Genomic DNA, 23,841 nt, shown 5'->3' on the forward strand with positions numbered 1-23,841 from the left:
ACCAAAAGGGTTTGCTGACGAATAGGAAGTAGAGGGTTAGAGAAAGAGGGGAGTCCCGGGGGACCCTGGTACCCTTGACCTGACGAGGATGCTGTGTCCTGCAGCGGGAAGATGGGTGGATCAGGTGTGAGAAGACCCTGCGTGTGAGCTTGACCATGCTGGCTCTGAGATGCCCGTCAGAAATCCCAAGTAGAGGTGTCGAGGAGGCAGCTGGGGTCGAGCATGACAGTTCAAGGAGGAGATGCTGGAGCCCACAGCTGGGCGTGAGGAGCGCGTAGATGGGCTAAAGCCATGGATTGGATTGAATGAGCTCGCGTAGGAAGTGGGTGTAGACAGAGATGAGGTCTGAGAACCGAGCCAGTGTCAGATGCCAGGGAAATTAGGAGGAGCCCACAAAGGACGCTGAGGAGGAGGGGCCAGAGAGGGAGGGGAAGCGGGCAGATGCGTCCCTGGGGCCATGGGAGAGCCGCTTCCTGGTGTGTGCAGGGTGATCATCTTGCCATCTGAGCCCTGGGATGCAGACTGCTGGGTGGGAATGACCTGGAGGGATGGAGGAAAGTGGGTGAGGTGATGGTGTGGGCACCTGGATGGCTGGACCATCAGTGTGAGCCACGTGCGTTGGGAGCCCGGAGTGCAGAGCTGTCCACTCGAAGGGCGGGACCAGTGACACTAGTGTCCGTGGCTCTCTCACCGGGACAGCTGGGATGGCCCACATGTGCCTCTCTGGACAGGGCTATCACTGTGTGATCACTCAGTCTCCCGTCCCTCTGGTGGGCCGTAGAGGCCGCATCGTGGATGGGCCAGGACTCTGAGAGCAGAGGCTGGGGGTGACTGGTGTCCTTTCTCCCCTCCTGGGTCCCAGGCTGCAGGACTGGGATGCCGAAGGCTCCATCGTCTCCTACCTACAAGAGGCCACCCAAGGCTCCTGGCCAGAGGAGGTCCCACGAGGCCCACACTCATTCCAGAGAAGGGTCAGCGCCGTCAGAGGCCTGGAGCCCAGCAGGTCCCAGGAGGACGAGGAGGACCTGGCGTCTGCAACCGAGCACGTGCGTGTGAAGCAGCCCCAGGCCGACAGCCCCCGGGCTGGCAGGGAACAGAGACGACAGAGCCCCAGAGAGCGGCTGCAGGAGGCTGACAGCGCCTTCTCCCACGTGGTGCAGGTGAGAGGCCGCAGGGAGGCCCCGCTGAGCCGGCTGCAGCCGGCGGGGTCCAGGCCCGGGGCAGCCGCTGCCTCACTCAAGCCCTGAGCGGACATGTTTTCCATCCTTAAAAACTGTGGCCGTGGCTTCTCTTTCTCTCTGTCCACTCATCTGCCTCCTTGATGCCCGCGGATGGAAGGGAGGGGCTCCCACTGATGGAGTCCAGAGACTTCCAGGCTGCACCCCCGACCCAACCCCCACGACCGGCCCTCAGCTGTTACTCCAGCTTGTCCAAGGTCACAGGGTCAGAGGTGGGCTTGGCGTTAGGCGTGGCTGACTCCAAAGCCATGGTTTTGTTTGTTTGTTTCTCCACCATGTTTTAGGAAGAAGGTCTTAGAACCCACAGACCTGGGCGTTGGGGTCACTCGGGTCCCACTGGGTCTGTGGGGCCGAGGATGGGCCACTGTCCTCTCGGCCCCTGAGCTTCCTCATGTAAACGAGGTAGATAATGGGTTCTGGCCAGGGCTCGCTCGGGAACCCCGTGCCCACGTGGGGGGGCTTCCTGCAGGCTGAGATACAGGGCACGTCCCCGCACCAGCGCCGCCCACCCTTCTGTTCTCTCTACTTTACTGATTTTATTTATTCGCTTTTATCTTCACTCTCTGTTCCCATAGATGTCGTTTTAATGTGTTTTTTGAAATTTTTTAATGATGAAAAATTACAAATAGATACAAAAACAGACCAGCCTCCACCACTGCCCACTCACCACCCATCTGGTTTCATCTGCCTCCTCCCATCCCCTGTTACTCCCCATATTATCTTTTTTTTCTTTTAGAATTAAAAGAAATTTTTTAAATTTTGTGAGGGAGGCAATTAGGTTGATTGATTGATTGATTTTAAGGGAGGGTCTGGGGATTGAACCCAGGACCTCGTGCGTGCTAAGCACACACTCTACCACTGAGCTATACCCTCCCCCACATCATCTTGAAGCTAATCCCAGGCATCTTGTGAATGCATCTGTTTAATTTGTGCGTTTTTATAAAGTTGGAGTTGCTGCCCTGTGCGCGGGTGGGTTTAACGTGGACGTAACGACGTGTTCCGTGAATCCCTGGTTTCTTCTCCTCCGTCACCCCCGATTCCCCCCACCCCTCATCCTCAGCCACCGCCTTCTCCTCCTCCCAGGCTCCCATCTGAGCCTGAGACTCCAGGCACCTCTGAGACCCCAGGACCAGGCTGATCCTGCACTACTGGCTGACAAGAGCCACCAGGAATTAAACAGGGTTTTATTTAGAAAGGTTCCCTGCCAAGTATGTGCCTCGGGCGGCCAGGCGGCCACGTCCATTTATAACCCCAGGCCACCCCATGTGTTCTTGGCCAGCGGGCTTCTCTGTGGCCCCCACTTCTGCTAATTCCAATAGCCAACGCTTGTCCCAGAACACAGATGCCCTCCCCAGGGCCGGTGCCCCGAGTCCTGGGGAAGGACAGGGACTCTGGGGGCGACTCTGGTCCAGGGAGGATGGGAGAGGACGCAGGATCACCCCAGGGGATCCTGAGAGAAACCATCCAGGTCGTTTGGTCCGGCTGCCTTGTTTACAGATGAGGAAACTGAGGCCCAAGGAGGCCGACGTCGGGGCCGGGGGAGTCCAGGACCTCCGATTCCCAGTCCCGGTGCGTGTGCAGGGCCGCCGCACCCTTCTGGTCCAGGAGCGGATGGGAGGGCGGGTGAGCCGTTTCTTAACCATCTGTCAGCCCCCCGGGGATGATAATGAGGCCTGTTTAAGGTGACAGTTTGCAAAGCACCTGTGTTTCCAGTGAGTCTCAAAAACCACACAGAGAGAGAAGTGCGGGTGCCTTGTGACTGAGGTCTGGGGGGCAGGCCCGAACCTGCCAGGTGCCAGTCCCTCTCTGTGACCCCAGTGAGGCGTGTCTGAGCTGGGATGCTCTCCTGCCCCCTTGCATGAGCGGCTTCTGTGTTATCTTGTTGAGAAGAGGTGGAACTGCGCCGTGATCGGAGTTGGAAACGTGGCTCTCGCTCCCTTACTGTTTCACGTAGACAGGTGTCTCAACCTCTTTGTGTTTCTGTTTCCTTTGTGGGAAAGGGGAAAATAGTTGACCCAATGGCTGGGTCGCTGCAGGCGTAACTGTGTGAAACACACACAGAGCCTCCCCTGGGAGGAATTGGCTGTCACCACCATAACAGTGACCCTCCCAGCCCTCTCGGGAACCAGAGGACAGCTCCTGAACCCACCCCCATTTGATGAATGGAGAAACCGAGGCCCAGAGAAGGTGTCTCACTTCCCTGAGCGGCACAGCGAGCAGGCTGCAGGGTTGGCGTGCCGGGTCCAGATCCTCGATCTTTCCGCCACGTGGGTGGCAGCCCAGAGAGGAACAGCCTGATCCCAAAAGAGGAATTCCTTTCAGCCACAGCGGGGCGGCTGCATTAGTGAGTCAGGCCTACAAAGGCGAGTTTAATGCCCGTGGTTCCTGCCCCTGGGGATTGATGGCTGGGCGTGAGAAGAGCCTTTAAGGACAGACCTTAAATAGACACACCAGTGCCGCGGTTACGTTCAGGGTTGCTGTGCCATGTGAGGGGGACCGAGGGCCGGGGGGCTGTTGGAATTGCACGGGCGTCCAGGGGTCTCACCACCTGTGCTGGACGCCATGGAGCTCGTTTGGCTGGACCCAAGCAAATCACTCACCCGGGGCTATTTTGAAACTAACTCTGAACCCTCCAGGGTGTTAGCTGGTACCACCCCACGAGCGGGTGACATTATTCTGATCATAGCAGTGGCAGCCCAGGGAACACACATGCAGCCATGTCCTCCGGACGTCTTATTGCCTTGAGTCCTAAGCAAGACAGTTGTCCTGCCTCTGGTTGGCACGGGGGCGCGCAGGCCTCCTGCAAGCTCCTGGGGGCGGGTGTCACACAGTGACTTTAACACGCGCCTCTGGGGCCCAGGACACACACACCTGCCGGCTTCCTTCTGGCGCCGTCGGACAGCCCAGCAGCTGGTCTCCGAGCTAAAATTACTGGAGCCTGACGTCATCCAGCCAGGGCAGAGCCGGGGCTCTGAGCAGGAGGGCACTCGGGCGGCAGTTTCAGTGGAGACCCTGCAGCCGCCCACCCCGGGGGGAGAATGCAAGGGGTCCCGGGGGGCCTCCGGAGTCCCAGAGGAGAATGAGAGGCCGGACCCCCGCCCCCCCTGGCCCCGGAGGGCCGGGCTGGTGAGGAGGTGAGGATGTGGACGTTCGTCACCCAGCTCCTGGTCACCCTGGTGCTCCTGGGCTTCTTCCTGGTCAGCTGTCAGAACGTCATGCACATCGTGCGGGGCTCCCTGTGCTTTGTGCTGAAGCACATCCACCAGGAGCTGGACAAGGAGCTGGGGGAGAGCGAGGGCCTGAGTGACGACGAGGAGACCTTCTCCACCAGGGTGGTCCGGCGCCGGGTCCTCCTGAAGGTAACCCAGGCGGGGGCGGGCCGGGCCGAGTGCGCCGTGCCCGGTGTGTGGGGCCATGGATGCGCGGTCAGGACGCCCCCTGGAAGAGGAGGGCCAGGCGGGCCTCGGGGGTGGGAGGTGCCGGGGGCCAGAGCTGTGTGGCACTCACTCGGACCCCCCACCCCAAGCAATGGCAGGGAAAGCTCGCCTTTGGGACTTAGGAGGCCGGCCCTCCTCCTGCTGCTGTCCCCAGCCAGCTCAGTGAAGCGGGCAGGTCACCCTCGGGGCAATGGTGTCTGCAGACGGGTGTTCTTCCCTGTAAAGTGCTGTAGGACTATAAATCAGGTGCCTCACTGCCTCTCAGGACCTCCTTGTACCACCTGCACCATCACCCCGACTTTGCCCACTCCCGGGGCTCAGGCAGGGATCGAGCCCACACCTTCTTGCACACTCGAGGCTCCGTCCTGTCCTCAGGTGCACGGCCCCACCAGGTGCTCCGGCTCTCAGAGCCCTTGGTTTGGCGGCCGCTACTTGCTGAGTCGGCGTTCCCTGCCATGGTGGGGGTTTGTCAGACTGAGGCAGCCACTGCTGCTGCTTTATTTCCTCCTCCTCCATCCTTCCCCCTAATTCCCACTTACCAATCCTGCGTGTTCTCCCTTCCTCTAATTCCAGGAGAATGAGCTTCAGAATATTCCAGGAGAGCAGGTGACAGAGGAGCATTTCACGGATGAGCAGGGCAACGTCGTCACCAAGAAGGTGGGTGCAGAGACCCCCTGAGCTGGGCAGGGGCAGGTGGGCTGAAAGAGGCTGGCAGACTCAGCTTCTCGCTGCTGCCCTGACAGAGGGGCAAACACAGCTTGGACTGGACGGTCCAGGCACCTTCCGCGGGCTGGATGTGCCATTCCTCGCAGCCACTGTGCCTGATTCAGCTTGAATTCAGCTCCTGCTACTGCGTCCCAGAAGGACCGGGCACAAGCCTTGTCCTGTGATGCCTGGCCCTGCAAACAGCCATAGGACAGCAGTACAGGAGTCCCCCCGATAAGCATGCCTCCTAAGATGAAAAGGACGTGGAAATGCTTGGGGTCGGCAGCAGGTTTACGTTAGATGTGATTCTGCCTGACAAGCGTTGGGCACCGTGCTCGGTGTGGGCAGAAGGGAGACGGGAGAAAAAGGGGCGAAGGGATGACCTTGTGCGGCCCCTCTGTTCACGGCTAAGTCAGAGCAGGACCCCGCACATCCTGTCTTTCCTCCTGCACCCGGAGCTCCGTGGGGGCGGGGGCCCCATCTTTACACTCTCACCTCCCGCTCTTCGCTCATTGGTTGGTGCAGAGCAAATGGTCCTGGAAGATCTGGTTGCATGAATAAGGGAAATGAGTGGATCGCAGAAATGCGCTCCCTACCAGGAGCTCACAGTCGTAAGGGGAAAGACAGATGGCATAAACTCCCATCGCGCCAGGAGGCAGGATGGAACGCTATGGGCTAGAGAGAGAAGTCACGTGGGGATCAGACTCTGATCATCAGTGAGCCCCCAAGGCCCCCTGCAAATTCTAGCCCCTCTGAGGCGGTAGGTATGAACTCCCCACCCAGCGATGGGGTGAGAGACCATCTCCGATCTTGGCCACGCAGGGCAGGGCTCCTGAGCACAAAGGCTGACTCTCCCCCAACCTCATTCCAGGACCTGCCCTTTTCAAGCTCTGTCTTGCTGGCTTTCCCAGCCCCTTCTCCCCTCCCTCTCTTTTCCAGATCATTCGCAAAGTGGTCCGCCAGATAGAGCCATCTGGAGCCGATGACACCCAGGAGCACGGGGAGGTGATTTCTGAGGGGCCCCTGGAGGACCCTAGTGAGATGGAGGCTGATATTGATTTCTTTATGCCGCACACCAAGGTACTCTCAGGCCCTCGCTCTTCCGAGTGGCCGGCACCATGACCTCTGCTGTCCTCTGCACCTGCTCGCCTCTCTCCAGGCTCCCCTTCGAGCCTCCTTCCCCTGGTGGCAGTGCTCCCGCCGCCTCCATAGGATGCCCTCTATTCTCTTGCTGTTTCCTCCCGTCTCTGTGTGATCTGTCCCGCCTTCTGTCTGTCCTGCTGTCTCCAGGTGGAGCTGAGAGGGAGTGGCCTGCAGCCGGACCTGATAGAGGGCAGGAAGGGGGCTCAGATAGTGAAGCGGGCCAGCCTCAAAAGGGGGAAACAGTGATCTCGAGCCCCTCCCTGTCGAATGGCCTCTTTGGAGGTAACGCCATCCTTCTCCATCTTTTCCGCATGGCCTGGTCCTCCGAGTGGCTGCTCACTTCCGCCCCCTCCCGGCAACTTGCACTGCTCCCTGCCTCTCCTCCACCCCCAGCATGCCGCCAGAGGAACAGGCACTGCTCTGGTCCCCGAGCCTAGACCCCGCCTACTAACTGTGCCTCTGAACTCCGCCTCCTCCTCAAGAAAACAGTCACCAGTATCAGCTGACCTGCCCCTCGCGGAGATGCAAAATACAGATTTTTTAAAAAGTGCTTCCACGAGTGACAAGCACTTCGTACATCTCAGTAGTAATATCATGCCGGAAACCCAGCAAGCGGGGTCTGGGGATGGCGGGACAGGGCCCAGGACAGTGCAGGAGAATCTGTCCAGGCTGTGCTGTTTCAGCCCAGAAAGAGCCCAACAGTGGGACACCTAGAGCCCCGCTGTGCCTTGAAGTTGTGGAATCCTGGCAGCCCAAGGTTTCCATTCTTCTCGGTGTTTCTCGAAGCCTGTGGCTCCTTTGCTTTCTAGGAAGAGACAAAGTTGACAGGAGGCTGGGGGGCGGCACGGCTAAGGGGCCAGGGTGTGATGTGCAGGGAGGGAGGGAGTCCGGGATGATCGGCGTCGAAGGCTTTCCAGCGGGCTGAGCAGTGCTGGGGGCTTCGGGGCCAGCTCGGACCTCCGTCCTCCCTGAGGGGTCCTGTACTGAGCTGCCCCGAGGCCCTTTGCTGTGCCCAGCTCGGGCCAGCTCAGTACCGGGCGCATCGGGGTGGGAGTCGGCCGGAAGCAGGAAGCAGGTGGCCCCAGCGCGGCGCACACACCGGGTTGTTGCCGTTTACACCCCCAGGGCCTGGCTCTGGGCCCGGCGGCCAGCAGGCTCGCTTTCTGTGATCGGCAAGATCAGGGCCGCCGCCTCCCAAGCTCCCAGAAGTGCTGACTCCAGGCTTCCCGACATCCCTCAGCACTTGGGCAAAAAGAGGTCTGGCCGATCCAGTTAGAGGATAAAATTAGACCTGACTTCTCAGCAGCTTAAGGAGGTCACCGCTTTAACCCCCGCACTGCTGGGGGCCCACTGGGCGGCTGGTTCAGGACATCAGCTGTGATCGGCCCTGGGAATAATCCAAAGGTGTGCAAGTAATTTGAAAAAGCAGAGAGGGCAAGGAAAAGTACACTCTTGGGCCTTATTTTTCTTAGGGCAGCAGCAGAGGCTTCACGTTGTTTGGCTTGTGTTCTGCTGATGTTCCTGGCAGCCCAGAAGCCAAGTGGAGGGGAAGGACAGAATCTAGAATTTTAAAAAATTGTTTCTATAGATCTGCAGTGTGGCTGAACCTACCCCCGACCCCTGTCCCCCACAACAGGGGATGTGGGTCCAGACCACCCAGCGTGGGTGTCAGGAACACGGAGCAGAGCGGCCGGGCTGTAGCACAGGGCCTCTGCCGGGAGGGAAGAAGCCAGGGAAGTGTGCGGTGGGGACAGTGGGGAGGAGGCTCCTCCCTGGTCCACAGAGCCCCAGGGTTGGCCTGCAATCCTCTACCCTCCAAGCAAGACAAAAACCAGACAAGCCAGGGAAAGGGCTGAGCGTTCACTGATCGTTCATACTAACCACCTGCCACTCACAGGCATGGCATGGCCAGTTCTCTGTGTTCATGGATTCCAAATAATTTCAAACTTGCAAATTCGCCTACTAGCTGAAATTTATCGTAACCCCCAAACCAGCACTCAGCACGCTTCCCGGATGCGCACAGGGGTGAGCAGTGTTGAATCGCCCTGCAGGCTTGTTCCTGGCTGAGGTCAAACCAGGCGACCTCCTCTCTGTCCCCCATTTCAGCTCCCGCACTAAACAAGCATCATTGTCAGTCTACTTAGTGCCGTGTTTTGTGCATTTTTGCACGTTTCGTTGGTGATTTTGGTGTTTGAAGCAGCCCCCGAGCGTAGTGCTGAAGTGCCGTCCAGGGTTGCTAAGAGCGTGGAGGCTTCACGTGCAGGCTGGATGCAGGAAACGCGTGTGTTAGAAAAGCTTCGTTCAGGCCTGGGTTCGTTACGGCACCGCTGGATGTGAGTTCGGCATTAATAAAGCAACAAGCGACAGCTGACCCTTGAACAGAGGGTTGGGATGCAGTTGAAAGTCTGAGCACTGCTCTCTCTGCCTCAGAAATGAAGGAACTGATGAAGCTGAAACCGTTGGAACAGAATCTGGGGCTCAAACTCCAATTCTTTTGATTCTACATGTTTGATCTCTAATCCATCACAAACCTTCCCCCACCCTGAGTTAATTTAAAAACCCGTAAAATGAAAATTCGGGTACTATACGTACTGAAAAAAGCCCCCGTGGGAGTGGACCCGCACAGCTCAAGCCCGCGTTGTTCAAGGGTCAGCTGCACATTAAATATGTTGCCTTTGAACAGAAACACACGTAACGCAAGGTTATGGCTTCGCTGGTTGACAAAAATGTCGTGACCAAAGGCTGGCAGGACCCCAGTGTGGTGCTTCCCTTGGGAGCAATGGTCCAGGGTTGGCTAATTCAAGGTTCCTGGTGACTTCTTCAAACGTGACTACCAGGAACAATAGAACTGACTCTGCTTCGGAGACAGTGAAAGCTGGGCTGGGGTCCAGGGTTGAGGCCTGGCTCCCCCGGTTTCCAGGTTGTGTTCCCTTACACGTCATTTAACTGCCTGAGCTCCCGTCTCCTTGAGGGAGGATGAACTAGTCCCTTTGAATGTGTGTCTCGCTCCTGCCAAAAGGCTTACAAGTAACCATGGTAACCGTGAGAGCGGTTGTGCAGAGTAAGGCGAACAGGTGTTTCCTGGTGCTCAGCCATCTGCAGGTCTCACCCGGGGTGGGTCCCTAGACCTCTTTCAGCCTCGGGGTCCTAGCTGTGAAGTGGCAATAATGCTGGCATTTCCCTTGTAGGGTGGTCACAGTGACCGATGGGTTCATGTGTGTGAAAGGGATTTCTAAATCGTCCAGTTCTAATCCACTGATTCTCAAAATGTCATCCAGGCATCCGAGAGGCTGGTTAAAATGCGGGTGCCTGGTCCCTGCCCCAGACCTACTGAATTAAAACTCTGGAACTCAGGACTCTGTGTCAAGCTTGAGCGATCTGGATGCATATTCAAGAGTGGGTTATTAGGGTGGGTTCTGGTTTTCCTTCCCAAACCTCCCAGAGGTGACGTGGCAAGAGTGTAGACTTGCCCCTAAAAGAAGGCGAGCTGAGATGAGTGATGGTTACAGTTTGCCCAAAGCTGTGGAGCACCCCAAAGAACAGAACACCCCAATCCTAGTCACCTGTTCTGATGCCCCCACAGTCACTTCCAACCTTGGGAAGGATTTTGCATGAGGCATGATGGGTGGAGGAGTGCTTTCCGGTCGTATTCAAGAAGCTAGAAAATTGCTGTGTAGCTGGGCCTGATCAAGGGCAGTAGCAGCTGGTGGGTTCTGCCCTGGGCCCCAGTGTAGAGGTCAAGAATCAGGGGGCCGGTGCCACCAGAAGACAGGCTGGAGCTGGCGGCCATGTGCCCCCCTGGTTAGAGAGGACCCACCGGGCACCTGACAGCTTTGCTTTCTGGGCCTCAGAAAGCTGCTTTTTTTTTTTTTTTTTTTTTTTCTTTTTTAAGAGATACTTTCCATTCGGACACTGCAGTTGCAAAACTTGTGTTAGCTCTGACGAAGCAGAATATTTTAGTAAGTTTGAAAATGAATCTGTCATCTCAGTGGAAGGGGGCAGGGAGGCCAGGGGGCGTGTTAAACTTTGCTGTCTTGTTTTAAGTTAGAGTCTGCCCTCAGTCCCCAGCCCCTGCAGGTGTATCAGAGTCAGAGAGCCACAGACACTGGGCAGGGCTGGGGACAGGTGGCAGAGCACAGCGAGATGAGCAGAGGGAAAGAACCCCCCCCCCACTAGTGCAGCCACCAGGAACACCAGGGGGCTATTTTTAAGCAGTAAAGAGGGTGGGATGGTGGCAGACTGGACCCAGCCAGAGACTCGAACTCTGTTCCGGCCCCTGCTGCTGTCCGGCCACTCCCACCAGACCTGTCCCTGCTCCTCCAGGAGCCCCTGCTTCCCCAGAGAGAGGAGGAGCCATTACCCTAGAATAATCTCTAACCCTTGGATGTCCTCCTCTGCTCCGTGTCCAGGCAGAAAAGGAGGAGGGAGATCGTAGCCTGTCCTTTCCAGGCTCAAGATTTGATAAGTTCTGTTATTTAAGGCATGCTTCACACTGGGGTAGGCACTGTGGGGACCACAGGGAAAGATAAGGTCCGATTCTCGCCCCCAGAGTGTTTCTACTCTAGCGGGGAAATAAGGAGATGAGAGAAAGGACAGACAGGCCAGAGCATTCAGGAGCCCAGTCCCGGCTGCATCCAGTACTGCTGACTGTCCTGCACACCTTATAGATCGTTAGCTTTCACACGTCTAGCGATCTAACAGGGTACGTCCCACCACCGCCCTCATTTGACAGCAGAGGAAACTGAGTCACAGAGAGTGTAAGTAACTCAGCTGAGGCCACAGCAGGTACCCGGCAGAGACTGGATATGAACTCAAGCAATTTGGCTTCAGAGTTCATGCTCTTAACTACACTCTGTGATCGCTCTGAATGCAAGGCAGGGACTGGAGGGGAGAGATAAGAGGGAGCTGGAGTTTTCAGGAAGGCTTCATGGAGGAGGCATCTTGAGGGTGGTAGGCAGAACTTCAGTGAAGAGAAGACTGGATGGCGTCCTTGACGGGGGAGCTGAGAACAAAGGCAGGCATCAGCAGGCAGGTGGGTTTGAGGACTCAGAGGAGGTGGCTTGGCTGACAAGAACATGGGCAGTGATGGAAAAGTCCCCTCCAGGGTGACGGCTCGTTCAAGCCACAGCAGTGGAAGGCCTGGCTTTTGGCTCTGGCGAGGAACGTAGCACCACTCTCCACCCCTGGAGAACCGCTCAGGGCTGAGTTCACCTTGGCCATCTCCAGCCTCTCCCTCACCCCTGGCACCTGCAAGACCCAGGACAGCTCCCTGTCTGGGGACAGCTGTGCCTCAAATGAGTTTCTGCCTTTCTGTGTTTCTTCCCGCCCCACCGGGGAGATTGTCAGCTTAAGTCCCTGCAGACAGCATCCCGGGTGGCAGGTCTTCCACTCCGGGTTGGAAGATGAGGCACCAGGGGGTGGCGGGAGCACTGTCCTGCTGTGAATCCCAGGGCGCAGAATTTGGACCTCACTTTGCAGGCAAAGCTGCTGTCTTCAGCCCAAGATACATACTATCCCGGGGAGAAGGCATCGGGTGTTCAAAGATCTCTTTGTCCCAACAGAGGTTGTCCATCCGTGGGGCGGGGGGGGGGGTGCAGCCAGAGGCACCTGACAGCAAGAGCTTGTGGACCAGGGGCAAAGAGGCACTGAGGTCCCTTGAGGCCATGAGCTCCCAAGGCCATGTCTGCTCCATCCCTGGATCCTCAGGCTGGCACATAGCAGACATCAGTGCATGTTGGCTGAACTGAACTGAACAAGCCAGGGCAGCGCTGCCCAGCCTGGCCCCTTTCTTGGCACAAGCCCTGGCCGGCGCATGTGGCCCGTCTCCTAGGTACTAGGTACCAGGATGTGCTCACGGGGACCTCTCCCCAGATCGCTGTGCAGGCATGGAGCACCTCACGGGAGGTTCTTCCACTGGGCATGGGGCTGGTGGCATCCTCTGGGTCAGGGAGCCGGGGAGGAGGGCTGGGATTCCAGGGAAGTCAGGGGCACCTGACCTCAGCGCCTTTCAGCTCCTGTCTTGCTTGGGGAGGCTGCTTATCTTGACTCAACCCTGCCCGGGGGAGCCAGCACAAAACTCAGGATCGTGGGCTTTTGCTGGGAGTTGCACCTTGAAATTCTAAGTGACTCCTTCTCTCTCTGTGTCCCTCAGGCTCATACCTCGACACCTAACCCTTGAACTCCACACACTCTGCCACGCACACGAGAGGAGAGCTGGAGCAGAGGCCCCGGAAGCGGCACACACGTCCCTCTAGGCTAACGGCATGACCTCTGTAAGGGACTTCCTTTAGTCACCTATTCGCATGAACGGCTGACTGTAGACGCATGACCTACAGTCCTCAATCCTGCCTCTGGTGACAGTGGATCTGTGGGGAATTGGGAATCGGGCGGAAAGCAGCAAGAGGAGGGTGGGGGGAGAGAGAGAGAGGGACATAAAACAGACGCAGGAGAGTGAATGCAACAGTAACCAAGGGCTCTTTTGTGGCTGGGATGAGATTTTTTAAAAATCATTTCAATTTCGACTTGTTACAGGGTACTTTTTTTTTTTCAACCTCATCTATAAGAAATCCATGTGGGCTTCCTGGAAAGGGAAGAAAAAAAAAAGAAAACTAGGTGTGAAATCAGTTCACCTTAATCCCTTGTCCTCAGCCAGCCTCCCCGCCACCCACACACCTCCATGCTCCATTTGTGACCGCCCCCCACCCCACACTCCCCAGGGGACTGCACCTTCCAGAGCATTCTGTGCGGCATTCAGGACACATACACACATGCACGCGCGTGCACACACCTCTCCTCTGTGCTCAGTATACACACAGATTTTACTGTGACGTCCGAAGCTGTCTAGAATCTCCGGTGGATAAACTGGAATTTCTTTTATGTTGTCTCTCTCTCTCTCTCTCTCTCTCTGCCAACTCAAGTATTAATCCTCTTCCAATGGAAACTCATTGCCTTGAGAGTACAGTCGGGGTTCCTTGTGTTAGGGACTTAAGAATCTGAGGCCAGGACCCCCACGCTTAGCTGTAGGGCTCAGAGGAAGCCAATGCCCCATCTGAAAGGGTCTTCTCTCTCAGCTGGGGGAGGGCCGGTGGCTGTCCCAGGATTGCACCAGCATGTCCAATAGAGAAGAGATTTTCTATATCTTTAAGCACTTATATCCTAGTCTGTGTTCCAAGTGTAAACTGTACAGTAATCAGCCTTGTGTATATGAAAACCAATAAATACTATGCAAATCAATAGAAACACTTTAGCCGTATGTACGAAGCACTTAACAGCTCAGCTCCTGAGGACTTCTCCAGGCTGCGGGAGAAGGAGCTACAGCCTGTAGCTGGTGCCTAGTGAGTGCTCCTGCCAGGTCTTAGGTCAGCCACCACCCCGAGGTCTCCCAGAGCGAATTTGGTGCTCTCAGTCCAGGCAGCCCGCGGGATGGACCAATCCCCTCTGCCACCACCTGGAGAGGCGGCGGAGGGGCCCTCTGCCGACCACGTGCCCAGGGGGAGGAGAGCGCAGGAGAGACGGCTGACCGCCAGGAGGCCCCCCCCACCAGGAAGGAGACCCTCCTAGGCCAGGGTCCCGCCAGGGCAGGAAGGAGATAGACGGCTGGCTGTTCCTCGCCTTGGTGCCATCAGGGAAGAGCCTTAAAGTTACACCAGAGCCCCCGGCAGAGGGAGGCCCGAATCAGCACAATGTGCCCGCCCCGTGCGCGCGGCGCTCTCCAGGCCAGGAGAGAGACTGCAGGCTCTTCTCGCCCTCCCAAGGGCCACTGTTTGCGGATGTCCAGTCACCTGCCTCCCTGCCGCTCTTCCGAGGTGTCCTCAGAACACATCCGAACCTTCCAAGTAGCACAGAAGCTCCCTCGATGTCAGAGCCCCCGAGGCCCCGTGGCGTCACCAGCGCACAGGTGGCGCGGCAGGGGGCCCCCCCGCCACGTGTTCCGGTGGGTCCGGGCGGGGAGAGGGAGCCCGAGCTTGCGCATCGGTCCGCGGGCCCCCAGCCCCGCCTCCGCGGGGGGCCTGGCGCACAGCATCCCCGCGGGGTCCGGGCGCACAGCAGCTCCGCCGGCCGGTCCCTCCGCCCCGCCCCGGGACCTCGGCGGGGCCGGACTTGGTGAAGACCAAGGAAGACAGGCGCAGGGCCGCCTCCCGCTGCGGTCTGTCCCCGCCTCTCCCAGGCGCCGCCGCCGCCGCCTCCGCCGACCCAGTAGCCCCTGTAGAGCCGCGGCCCCAGCCCCGGCTGCGCTTTGGCTCCTCGCTCTGTCTGGCATGGCTGCTTGGCCCGCCGGCCCCAGGCCCTCGGCGGCACGCTGCGTTCCGCTGCTGGTAGGAGCTGTTAGGGGAGGGGTTTGGGGTCGCCACACGATGCCTAGAGAATGCTGCAGTCTGCACCTTAGACGCTTTTTAGAAGTTTTGGAATTACCTTGATTTTTTAAATTGTTATGAAAATGATTCTTTTCTTGACTCTCCCACCTGCTCTGTTCTCGGGAGGGAGTCCTCCCCACCCCCCACTCTGATGTATAGACCATTCTCCCTACACCAGCTGAACAAATGTCAAAGTTAATAAAGAAATCGACTCATGGCGCAGGCCTCCATCTCCTTTCTGGCTGGTCTCTGGAGGGTTTGAAGGGCCGGGGCAGGGAAGAAGCCCAGGTAGGGGCCGGGAAGAGGCTGGGGGTGGCATCCGTCCCCAGGGAAGCCTGTGGCCCAGCCAGATGCCCAGGTTCTCGGAACCTGGACAATCCTTTAATCAGGACCACCCACTTTGCAAGAGGTCCCCCTGCCCCCAGATGCTGGAGCAGATTTCTGTCCCACCTAATGACTAGCACGAGATGGGGGCAATTCCAAGATGGGTGGAAGGGGTCACCACAAGCACCAGGGTACATGGCTGAGCCCAAAGTGGGCATGCATTAAGGGAGGACCCCTACCCCCAGGACTCCCTCCAAAGGCGTCTGGGCCCTCTACTCAATACCATTTAAAGTTCACAACATTGTAAAATGACTATAACTCAACAACAACAAAAAATGTTTTAAAAATACCATTTAAAGTTCAAGAACTTACAAGAAAATCACTCTGTTCCCAACTAGCTCCTAACCCTTCATGCAAGGCTGGTCATCAAACTGGCCTCAGTTTCCACATCTGTTAAATGGGGGAAGGGATTAAATGATTGTTAAAGTCTCTTCAGTTTGTCATCCTGGGATTCCTGAGCACAAATGCTTTGGCCAAGCTTGGAGTTAAGTAAGAATCAAATCAAAGTCCCCATCACTGCAGGGGAGGTGATCAAATTATGGTGGCAGGGTCCTCGGAGCCATCCCAGCCCTCAATCTGAATCTGAAGCTTTCTCTCAGTAGCAGAAAAAGACACCCAGGCCTAGGCGCCCACTGTGGTTGTGTAAGCATGGCCCAGAGGACTTCTAAAAGCACAGATTCAGAAACACAACTGCCCGAGTCGGGTCCAGCAGCAATACTGGGGATCAGAATCAGGTTGCCAGCTTGGTAGCGCGGCCAACTCAGAGAAGAACCTTTTCACTTGCTCTTAATCTAAACTTCAAGGAAAACAATCTCCAAAGCCTTTGTGAGGTCTTTCTTGCATTAACCAACGTTATCGGAATGACAGGGAGCACGTCCAGTTCCACCCTGAACAGCAACAGCAGGTGGGGGGGGGAGCCACGCTCTGTGAAGAGGGGACCCCTCCTCGTGGCCTGGGCACTCGGCCTCCCACCGGCAGCCACGGGAGAGCCTCTGCCGAGGAGACTTCGGCCTGGTCAGGAAGGGCCTTGGGACTGGTAGGCAGAGGAAGGACAGCAGTCCATCTGTCTGGACCAGTGACATGCTGATTGCCATAAAAAAAAAAAAAAAAAAAAAAAAAAAGCTGCAGGGAAGGATGCTGTCCCGTGCAGAAATAACCCAAGTTATTTACCACAATTTCCTTGTTTGTAAAATGAGAGCAAGCCCTACCCCCCCACCCCCCACCCCGGGAGAGCCTTGGATGCTGTAACGATTCATTAGGAAAAGAAAAAAAAGACATGGAGGTGCTCTGCCATTCAGTCTAGTCTCATCCATCAAATATTCACTGAGGGGCAACCAAGAGCCCTGCACAGGCACCCGCCGCTGAAATCAACGGCCGTCTCAGCCACCCAATATTTCCAACCCGGGTGCTGAGCCAGGCAGAACGTGGTTCAGATGAGTCCTCGGAAGAGGAGGAAGGGAGGACAGACAGGATCAAGGAAGGCTGCCCGGAGGCGGAGGCAGAGGCAGAACCAGGAAGCGCTCACAGCCAGCACTCCCAGAGATGCCCCACTGCCATCTGCTGCCCCAATCTGCCCAGCAGGCTCCCTGCTCCCAGACGCTCAGGTCCCAAAGCCCAGCCTCCCCACTTACCTGTCCCAGCAAGGGAGCATCCGTGTCCCGACTGCACACTGCCCCAGAGGCTTGGGCATCTGGGCATCTCCAGACAGCAACCCTGAGCCCAGCTCTTTAGGAACTGTGCCCTTTAGCTGCCCCAGGGCCCTTCCAGTTACCCTCTTTTTCCTGCATGCTGGACTTGGGGGACCAGGAGCAGGTGGACCCCCTGAGAATGAACAGAGCCTCCAGAGCGTTCTCTCTCTCTCTCTCTCTCACACACACACACAGGCTGATTTTACAGTCAATCTTTCAAAGTGCAATTTGTCTGGGAAAAGCCGATGTGAGGCCCGTGAGCGTTCCCACCAATGGCGACGCGGCTCGGGGCGGCTCAGCCAGTCTCGGGTCTGTATTCTAATGGGCCACATCTTTATCAGGGAAATGTTGCTTCTCTGAACTTAAAACTTCTCATGGAGGGTCCCCAGACTCCGAAGCAGAGAAGGGGCCTGCGCTGAGGAGTGGGGAGCTGCCTCTCCCCACCCCCCCGGGCCAGGTAGGGACACAGGGCTCTCACCGCCCCAGGAGAACCTGACTTCCCGGGCTGACGTGGTGCTGGTCTCCCGGCGAGGGCTGGGCCGGATGCCTGGGTGGGAGGACGGCCTGGAGCTCCGGCCGCTTTGACCCTCCGAGGCTTCCATGGGATTCTGGGCTGGAGCTTGGGGTCTCAGGCTCTAGGATCCTGGATTGGGGCTCCCCGCCTCCCCTCACCCCATCAGGGGTGCCATGGAGTCCAACCTGCAGGGCCCGTTCCTGCTCAACAATGCGCCGCTGGCTCAGTTCTCGGAGATGAAGGCCCCTGTGTGCCAGTACTCCATGCAGAACTCCTTCTACAAGCTCAGCCCCCCAGGGCTGGGCCCCCAGCTGCCCGCCGGGACCCCCCACGGGATCACGGACATCCTCAGCAGGCCCGTGGCCACGCCAAACAGCAGCCTCCTCTCCGGCTACCCCCACGTGGCAGGCTTTGGTGGACTCGGCTCCCAGGGGGTCTACTACGGCCCCCAGGTGGGGAATTTCTCCAAGGCGGGGAGTGAGTACCCCACCCGGACCCGGAACTGCTGGGCGGACACGGGCCAGAACTGGCGAGGCGGGCGGCAGTGCGGCAACAGTGAGTACAGGGAGGCGGCGGAGGGGAGGGGACACTCACGGAGACCTCAGCCACCATCAGACAGCCTACGGCAGACCCCTGGGTCCTTCCCTCCTCCTGGGGCACTACTGGGTTCTCCCTTCCCCGTCCCACCCCAGCTGTGCTTAGACGGGCATCTTGACCCCCGTCCCACCCCTCCCCAGCTGCCCTCCTGGGGAACATGGGGTCTGCAGTCTGGGGAGACCTCACAGCCCACCCCCATCCTCTATAGGGTCCCACTCACCTTACTTCTCCCCTCCCCCAGAGCCCATGTCACCCCATCATCTGAGGGGACAAATGCTGTCCCCAATAAGAATTGGTCACTGCATCACCTTCCCAAAAAGCCCCCTTGGGCGCTGGCCACATCAGGGACACAGAATGTACCCTGACCGCATCGCTGTTCCACTGCCACTGCGGGGGACTGTTTCCGTCCTTGGGGTTTATGTCAACAGTAGCAGTCACACCGCCCAGCCTCCAGGGGCAGCCGCTGAGCCAAGTCCCATTTGGCCCTAGCTGTTTGGGGGGGGGGGGCTCCTCACCTCACTCATCCCTGAAGTGTGGTTTTCAGAGAGTTGATCCAGGGTCCCCCAGGATCCCAGGCAGGGGCTGGAGGAGGTGGCAGGACATGCACGTTGACTTCCCTGGGAGCCACAGGGAGTGACAGTGGCTGCAGAAGCCATCCCTGTGCCCAGATCAAGCAGGGCATGTCTGACCTCCAGGCTCCCCCACTGCAGCAGGGGCTTGGACCAAACGAGGAAATCCTGAAGCACACCTGCCTCGTGTCCGCTACACAGCTCCGGGCCCTGGCACCCTTCGTAAACCTGAAACACAGCCAGTCCCGTGCGGGCCCAGACCTCATCCTCCGGAACCTATTGTATCAGCTGGTTCTGGGGGCGCTTTGGGCCTCAAGCTCTCTCTCTCTCACCCCCATGTACCCCCAACACACACACACCCTCTCCACACCCCGCTCTTCAACCCCGAATGCACGTACATACACAGGGAAGTATCAGAGAGAGTCAGTGGCTGAATTAACACGAGGGGAGGGGACTGGAGGTGACAGCCTCGCCAGAGGTCTCTTCCCCTCTCTGCGCCTCCTGTAACAGGAGGACACGGGCCGTGGGCCGTGGGCTGCACTGAACAGGGCCCAGCACCTGGGCCTTGTGCTTCCCCCGAGCCGCCCACCCCCCACCCTCCCGAGCGGCTGCCCTGGCCGGCCGGGCCGGGTCAGGTCTTGAGCCTCCGCGTCCTGACTCTCCAGTGTTGTCGAAGCCACATGACTTCCAGGCCTGGTGACAAGGGGGAGCAGTAACTTGGAACTTAGGGCTCTGGTTTTCCCAGAAACTTGAAAATGGGCTCCCAAGAGTCAGGAATTGGAGTGGGGAGGAATTCCCATGCCCCTGGGGCCTTGATTGTTGGTGGCAGGTACCAAATCCATTTCTTGGTGACCTGAAGGGATGTCCCTGAGTCCTGGAGGAAACTCCATTGCCCCCTCGGGGGACGGCAGCATCATTGAGTACTGAGTATGTTACACAGGGAGGCATGAGACCTGGTTCAAAGCACCCTCTGCTCCTAATAAGCTAAAACCTGGGGCAAGTGCCCTCTTGGGGTCCCAGGGCACCCAGACATGGCAGGGTTCAGGCGAGAGGTGCCATGATGCCCTGGCCTCCTCAGTGGCTCTTCTGTAGGGAGTTCATCCTATGGGGGAGGCAGGGCAAGGCTGTTGCCCCCATTCATTCCACTAACCACACACTTCCTTCGCCAGCCCCAGACCCCCTGAGCGACAGCGTCCACAAGAAAAAGCACACCCGGCCCACCTTCACGGGACACCAGATCTTTGCCCTGGAGAAGACCTTTGAGCAGACCAAGTACTTGGCTGGCCCTGAGAGGGCACGACTGGCATACTCGCTGGGGATGACCGAGTCGCAGGTCAAGGTGAGTCTGCGGGAGAAGAAAGTATCTGCCTTGCAGTGAGGAGCAGGCCAGGACAGGATGCCACTGCCTGGGAGAGAGGCAGCCCCCTCTCTTGGCCACTCCCAGCTCAGTGGGAGGTCATCCTGGTGTTTGGGTACCAACTGCCCACCTAACCGTGGAGATGGTCATAATTACCATAACCCCAAAATGGCCGTCATCTACTGAGCCCTGTTCTGAGAGCCTTACGTGTAACAACCCGTTTAAACTTCACAGCAAGCTGGAGGTGGGTCTCATTACTCAGCCGAACCCTCTTGCTCCAGATCACTGGCTGGTAAGTGAGCACTGAGAGTCAAATCTGGATTAGAGGGCTCCAGCCTCACGCCTTCCCCTCCTCTGCACGGTCACTAGAAATTTCAAGAGCCAATGGCAGCCTCTGGGCCAGATCAGAACTGGCTTCAGGCTATTCCGTCAGCCTGCCAAACGAGCTGACCTTGATTCACCAAACTTCAAAGGGAAGGTAACTCACCTCCACGCCTGCCCGTGATGTCTGAGCCTCACTGCCCAGACCGGGGCAAGGCTTAGGGAGGACGCCCCCTTTCAAATTGCACATCTCTGGCCCAAACTGGGTGGGGAAGCCGGCTTCTCCCCCCTCAGGCTCCTGGGGGCCACTTTGGCAACTCGGAGGCCCCAAGGGGCGTTCCGAGCGGACATCAAAGAAGAAATCTCTGAGCCTTGATGGAGCTGTCTGGCTTTGCGACAAGACGACGGGCTTAGGGGAGAGAGAAATACAGGGGCAGGTTGGGACCCCAGCCTGGGCTCCCTCAAGGCCCTGCATCCCCAGCCAGTCCCCTACCCCTGCAGCCCCTCCCCGCAATATTAACTCTGCTGAAGAGGAAGCATGGAGTCTAAGAGCCTCTTCCTATTATTCTGATTTTTGGGGTACTTTCTGCACTCTTCTACCTCCAGCAATGAGCATACGTTATTTTTATAGTAGGGAGGAAATTATTCTTGAAGTTCAGTGAGGGTCTGTGAAGGTAAAAGCATCTTAGCCTCTTCCACCCAAGTGCCCAGATGGCAAAGGAGAGGAAGATGCCAGGCAGGGAGGGTTACAGCTAAGCCCAAAGGGCTGTTGCTCTCACATTTATTTTTATTTTATTGTCCCCCCTTCAAAAAAAAAGTGGTGTGACTACGATAGTTTAGTTCATTGCTGAGCCATTTATTTCACTGTAAACACAAGGATGGAGGGTACCCGCCAGCGAGAGGGGTCACCCTCCCCAAGGGGGCCCTGCGTGCGCCCTGCGTGCGCGGCGCGCGCGGTCCTCAGAGCCCTTCTCATCCCAGGTGTGGTTCCAGAACCGGAGGACCAAGTGGCGGAAGAAGAGCGCCCTGGAGCCCTCGTCCTCCACCCCCCGGGGCCCGGGCGGCGCGGGCGGGGACCGCACGGCCTCGGAGAACGAGGACGACGAGTACAACAAGCCGCTGGATCCCGACTCGGACGACGAGAAGATCCGGCTGCTGCTCCGCAAGCACCGCGCCGCCTTCTCGGTGCTCAGCCTGGGGGCGCACGGCGTCTGACCCCGGCTGCCCGCCCGCCCGCCCGCCCGCCTCCGCAGCCTCGCGGTCCCCCGCAGGGCGCTAACGGGGGGCTGCGAAGGAGGAGGAGGAAGGGGCGCGGGAGGGGGAGGTTGGAGAGGGAGGATGGAGGACGGGGGGGGGGCGAGGAGGAGATGGAGGGAGGAGGAGGGGGAGGAGGAGCCGGGTCTAGCTAGGGGAGGAGGGGGCAAAAAGGGAGACCTGAACTTTTCCTGAGACCAAGCACTCTCTCCACCGTCTTGCATCTCTGCGGTCCCAGGCCTGGCCCTGCCAGCGCTGCAGATTCCGAAGTGCACAGGGAGATAAAAACGACCAGACCAGGAAACTGGCCGTTGGGGTCCCAGACACGCCACCATGGTAGCTGCAGGGGGTGCCTTCCCCCAGAGAGGCTGTTGGCTCGGGCAGGGGTCTCCTTCTGCTCTAGGAGTCCAGAGACCAGGGTACGGGGTCCAGGTCAGCTACCAGCGGACTGCAGAAGAGCTGGCATGTCCAGGTATTCCCCTCAGCCCTTGGCCCAGGAAGGATCCCACTTAAGGGGCCAGAGCCCAAAACCTAACCCAGGCTGGAGGAAACCCACCCCAGGGAGAGGAAATGGGTCCCAGGGAGGAAGAAACACCCCGACACCCCAGCTTAAGGATCAGGCCCCTGGAGGGAGCTATCCTCCTGTGATCCTTTCTCCTCTCTGCCTTTGGAGGGGGTCCTCCCTCCCCCAAAACAGGAAGAGATTAGAAGCCCCCACTGGATGGGAAAGAGCAAGGTTGGAGGCATAGAGAAGAGGAGAGACTCTTAGCCCCATATTGTGCCCCAGAGCCTCCTGCCTGGGCTTCCTTCGGTGCTGATGCAAAGACAGGACCCCTGGAGAGAAGGGAGCATCTGACTGGGGCTGGAAGGGACCTCAGAACCCCCTGCTCCTCCCATGGGGGTACCCAAGCAGGAGGGGAGAGGCCCTGAGGGAGGGGCTGGGGGAGGGGCTTGCATGGAACCCATGACCCTGCCTTTCCTGGGATGTCCCATGGCCTGGCCCTGGAGCTGGTGCTGCGGAAGGAGGGCGCTGCCCAGCTGGTGGGAGGGGCTGGGGATGGGGCTGGGGGGAGGCGGGAGGGGGTGACCACAGAGGAACATCGTCCAAAGGGGACCAAGCCTTCACCCATCTTCACTGGCTTTTAAAAAAAATAAAAAGTAAACATAAAAGCTCCAGAAAGCTCCCTATGTCTTATGTGCTTCTGTGAAACTGGCTCTGGGGTCCTGAGCATGCCAGCTGCAGGGGGCCTTCCCAGAGGGCAGCGGCTCTGCTGCCAGCAGGGTTCAGGGCTCTGGGAGTCAAGAAACCTGCTTGGCATCAATCTGAGGTCTTCTTTGTACACGCCATGCATTGTCATAGGTGCTGAGAAACCCAAGAGGAGTTTAACTGGGTTCTTGACTTCCAGGAGTTCATAGCCTGGGCAGCGGGGGGGGGGTGGGGGGGAGGTATCTGTAAGGAAAAGATGCTGGGGCAGAGAAAGTAGCTCTAACATTGACCAAACACCTACCAACTCATCCCACATGGAAGACCCGGAGTATCTCACGTAACCCCGCCGGAAACCTAGGAGGTAGGGATTGTCCCTCCTTGCATGGAAGAAAAAACTGAGGCTCAGAAAGGACCTAAGCCAAGTCCCAGAAGTGGGCCGAGGCCACCTGAGCTGATGCCCAGACCCTTATGTCAATCCCGAGGGGCAGCCCCTCAAAGCCTTTCCTGTAAAACCAGAGGCTGGGACAAGGTGTGCTTTCAGGACCCTTCCAACCCTAACCATCTATGCAAATACCAGCAAGGCCTCCCAGCCATAAGCAGCCTGCCCACCTTGCTGTCCCAGCAAGTCCTCCTCTGGTCCCTGAGGTCCCCAGGGAGAGAGAATCTGGCCTGTGGAATCAGCCTGGAGTGGGAACAAGGGTGGGAGGGAGACCCCAGCTTGGAGCCTCTTGGAAACAGAGGCATCAATCAACCTTCATCATAACCCTACTGGACCCAGAGGATGGAGTGATGCAGCGAGATGAAGGATGCTCCTCCTGTGATGAGGACCACATTTGGTCTCTCTCCACGTAATATGGGAAGGAAATAAACAAACACCTTCTCTGCAGACCTTTGGCCACAAGCTTGACATGGGTGTTCTGAGCTCCGGGAACCAGGCGGGGCCCAGGACTTACTTCCTGAGCACTTTGAGGAGAGCTGGGGGCCTGCCAGCCAGCAGAGGCTGTCGACATAATCCAAGTGCAAAGTCACAAAGCAGGTTTGGAGGAAGAAGCCAGGGACCGAAAAGCCACGTT

At 58.0% G+C, this 23,841-nt stretch overlaps 2 protein-coding genes across 5 annotated transcripts in view; both read left to right on the forward strand.

Moving 5' to 3' along the window:
• Positions 1-15,107, forward strand: part of ANK1 (ankyrin 1) — a 192,925-nt gene extending 177,818 nt beyond the window's left edge. Inside the window, 5 exon segments of the mRNA XM_032468775.1 lie at positions 863-1,160; positions 5,249-5,332; positions 6,320-6,460; positions 6,671-6,805; positions 12,675-15,107. Coding sequence (XP_032324666.1) covers positions 863-1,160; positions 5,249-5,332; positions 6,320-6,460; positions 6,671-6,769 — 622 coding nt within the window. The 3' untranslated portion in view covers positions 6,770-6,805; positions 12,675-15,107.
• A 2,094-nt stretch (positions 15,108-17,201) lies between these two features.
• Positions 17,202-22,604, forward strand: NKX6-3 (NK6 homeobox 3). Of its 4 annotated transcripts, XM_032468546.1 has the most exons (5): positions 17,202-17,406; positions 17,655-18,018; positions 19,799-19,968; positions 20,221-20,278; positions 21,289-22,604. In XM_032468546.1, exons 2-5 carry the CDS (start codon positions 17,700-17,702, stop codon positions 21,714-21,716), a joined length of 975 nt encoding a protein of 324 aa, XP_032324437.1. In that variant the 5' UTR covers positions 17,202-17,406; positions 17,655-17,699; the 3' UTR covers positions 21,717-22,604. The 4 variants fall into 4 exon arrangements, with proteins under 4 accessions (XP_032324437.1, XP_032324436.1, XP_032324439.1 ...); XM_032468545.1 differs by having other exon boundaries at positions 17,205-18,018; XM_032468548.1 differs by lacking the exon at positions 20,221-20,278 and having other exon boundaries at positions 17,212-18,018; positions 21,301-21,622.
• The last annotated feature ends 1,237 nt before the right edge of the window (positions 22,605-23,841 follow it).

The sequence above is a fragment of the Camelus ferus genome, chromosome 26 (genome assembly GCF_009834535.1).
Source record: "Camelus ferus isolate YT-003-E chromosome 26, BCGSAC_Cfer_1.0, whole genome shotgun sequence".
NCBI lineage: Eukaryota > Metazoa > Chordata > Mammalia > Artiodactyla > Camelidae > Camelus > Camelus ferus.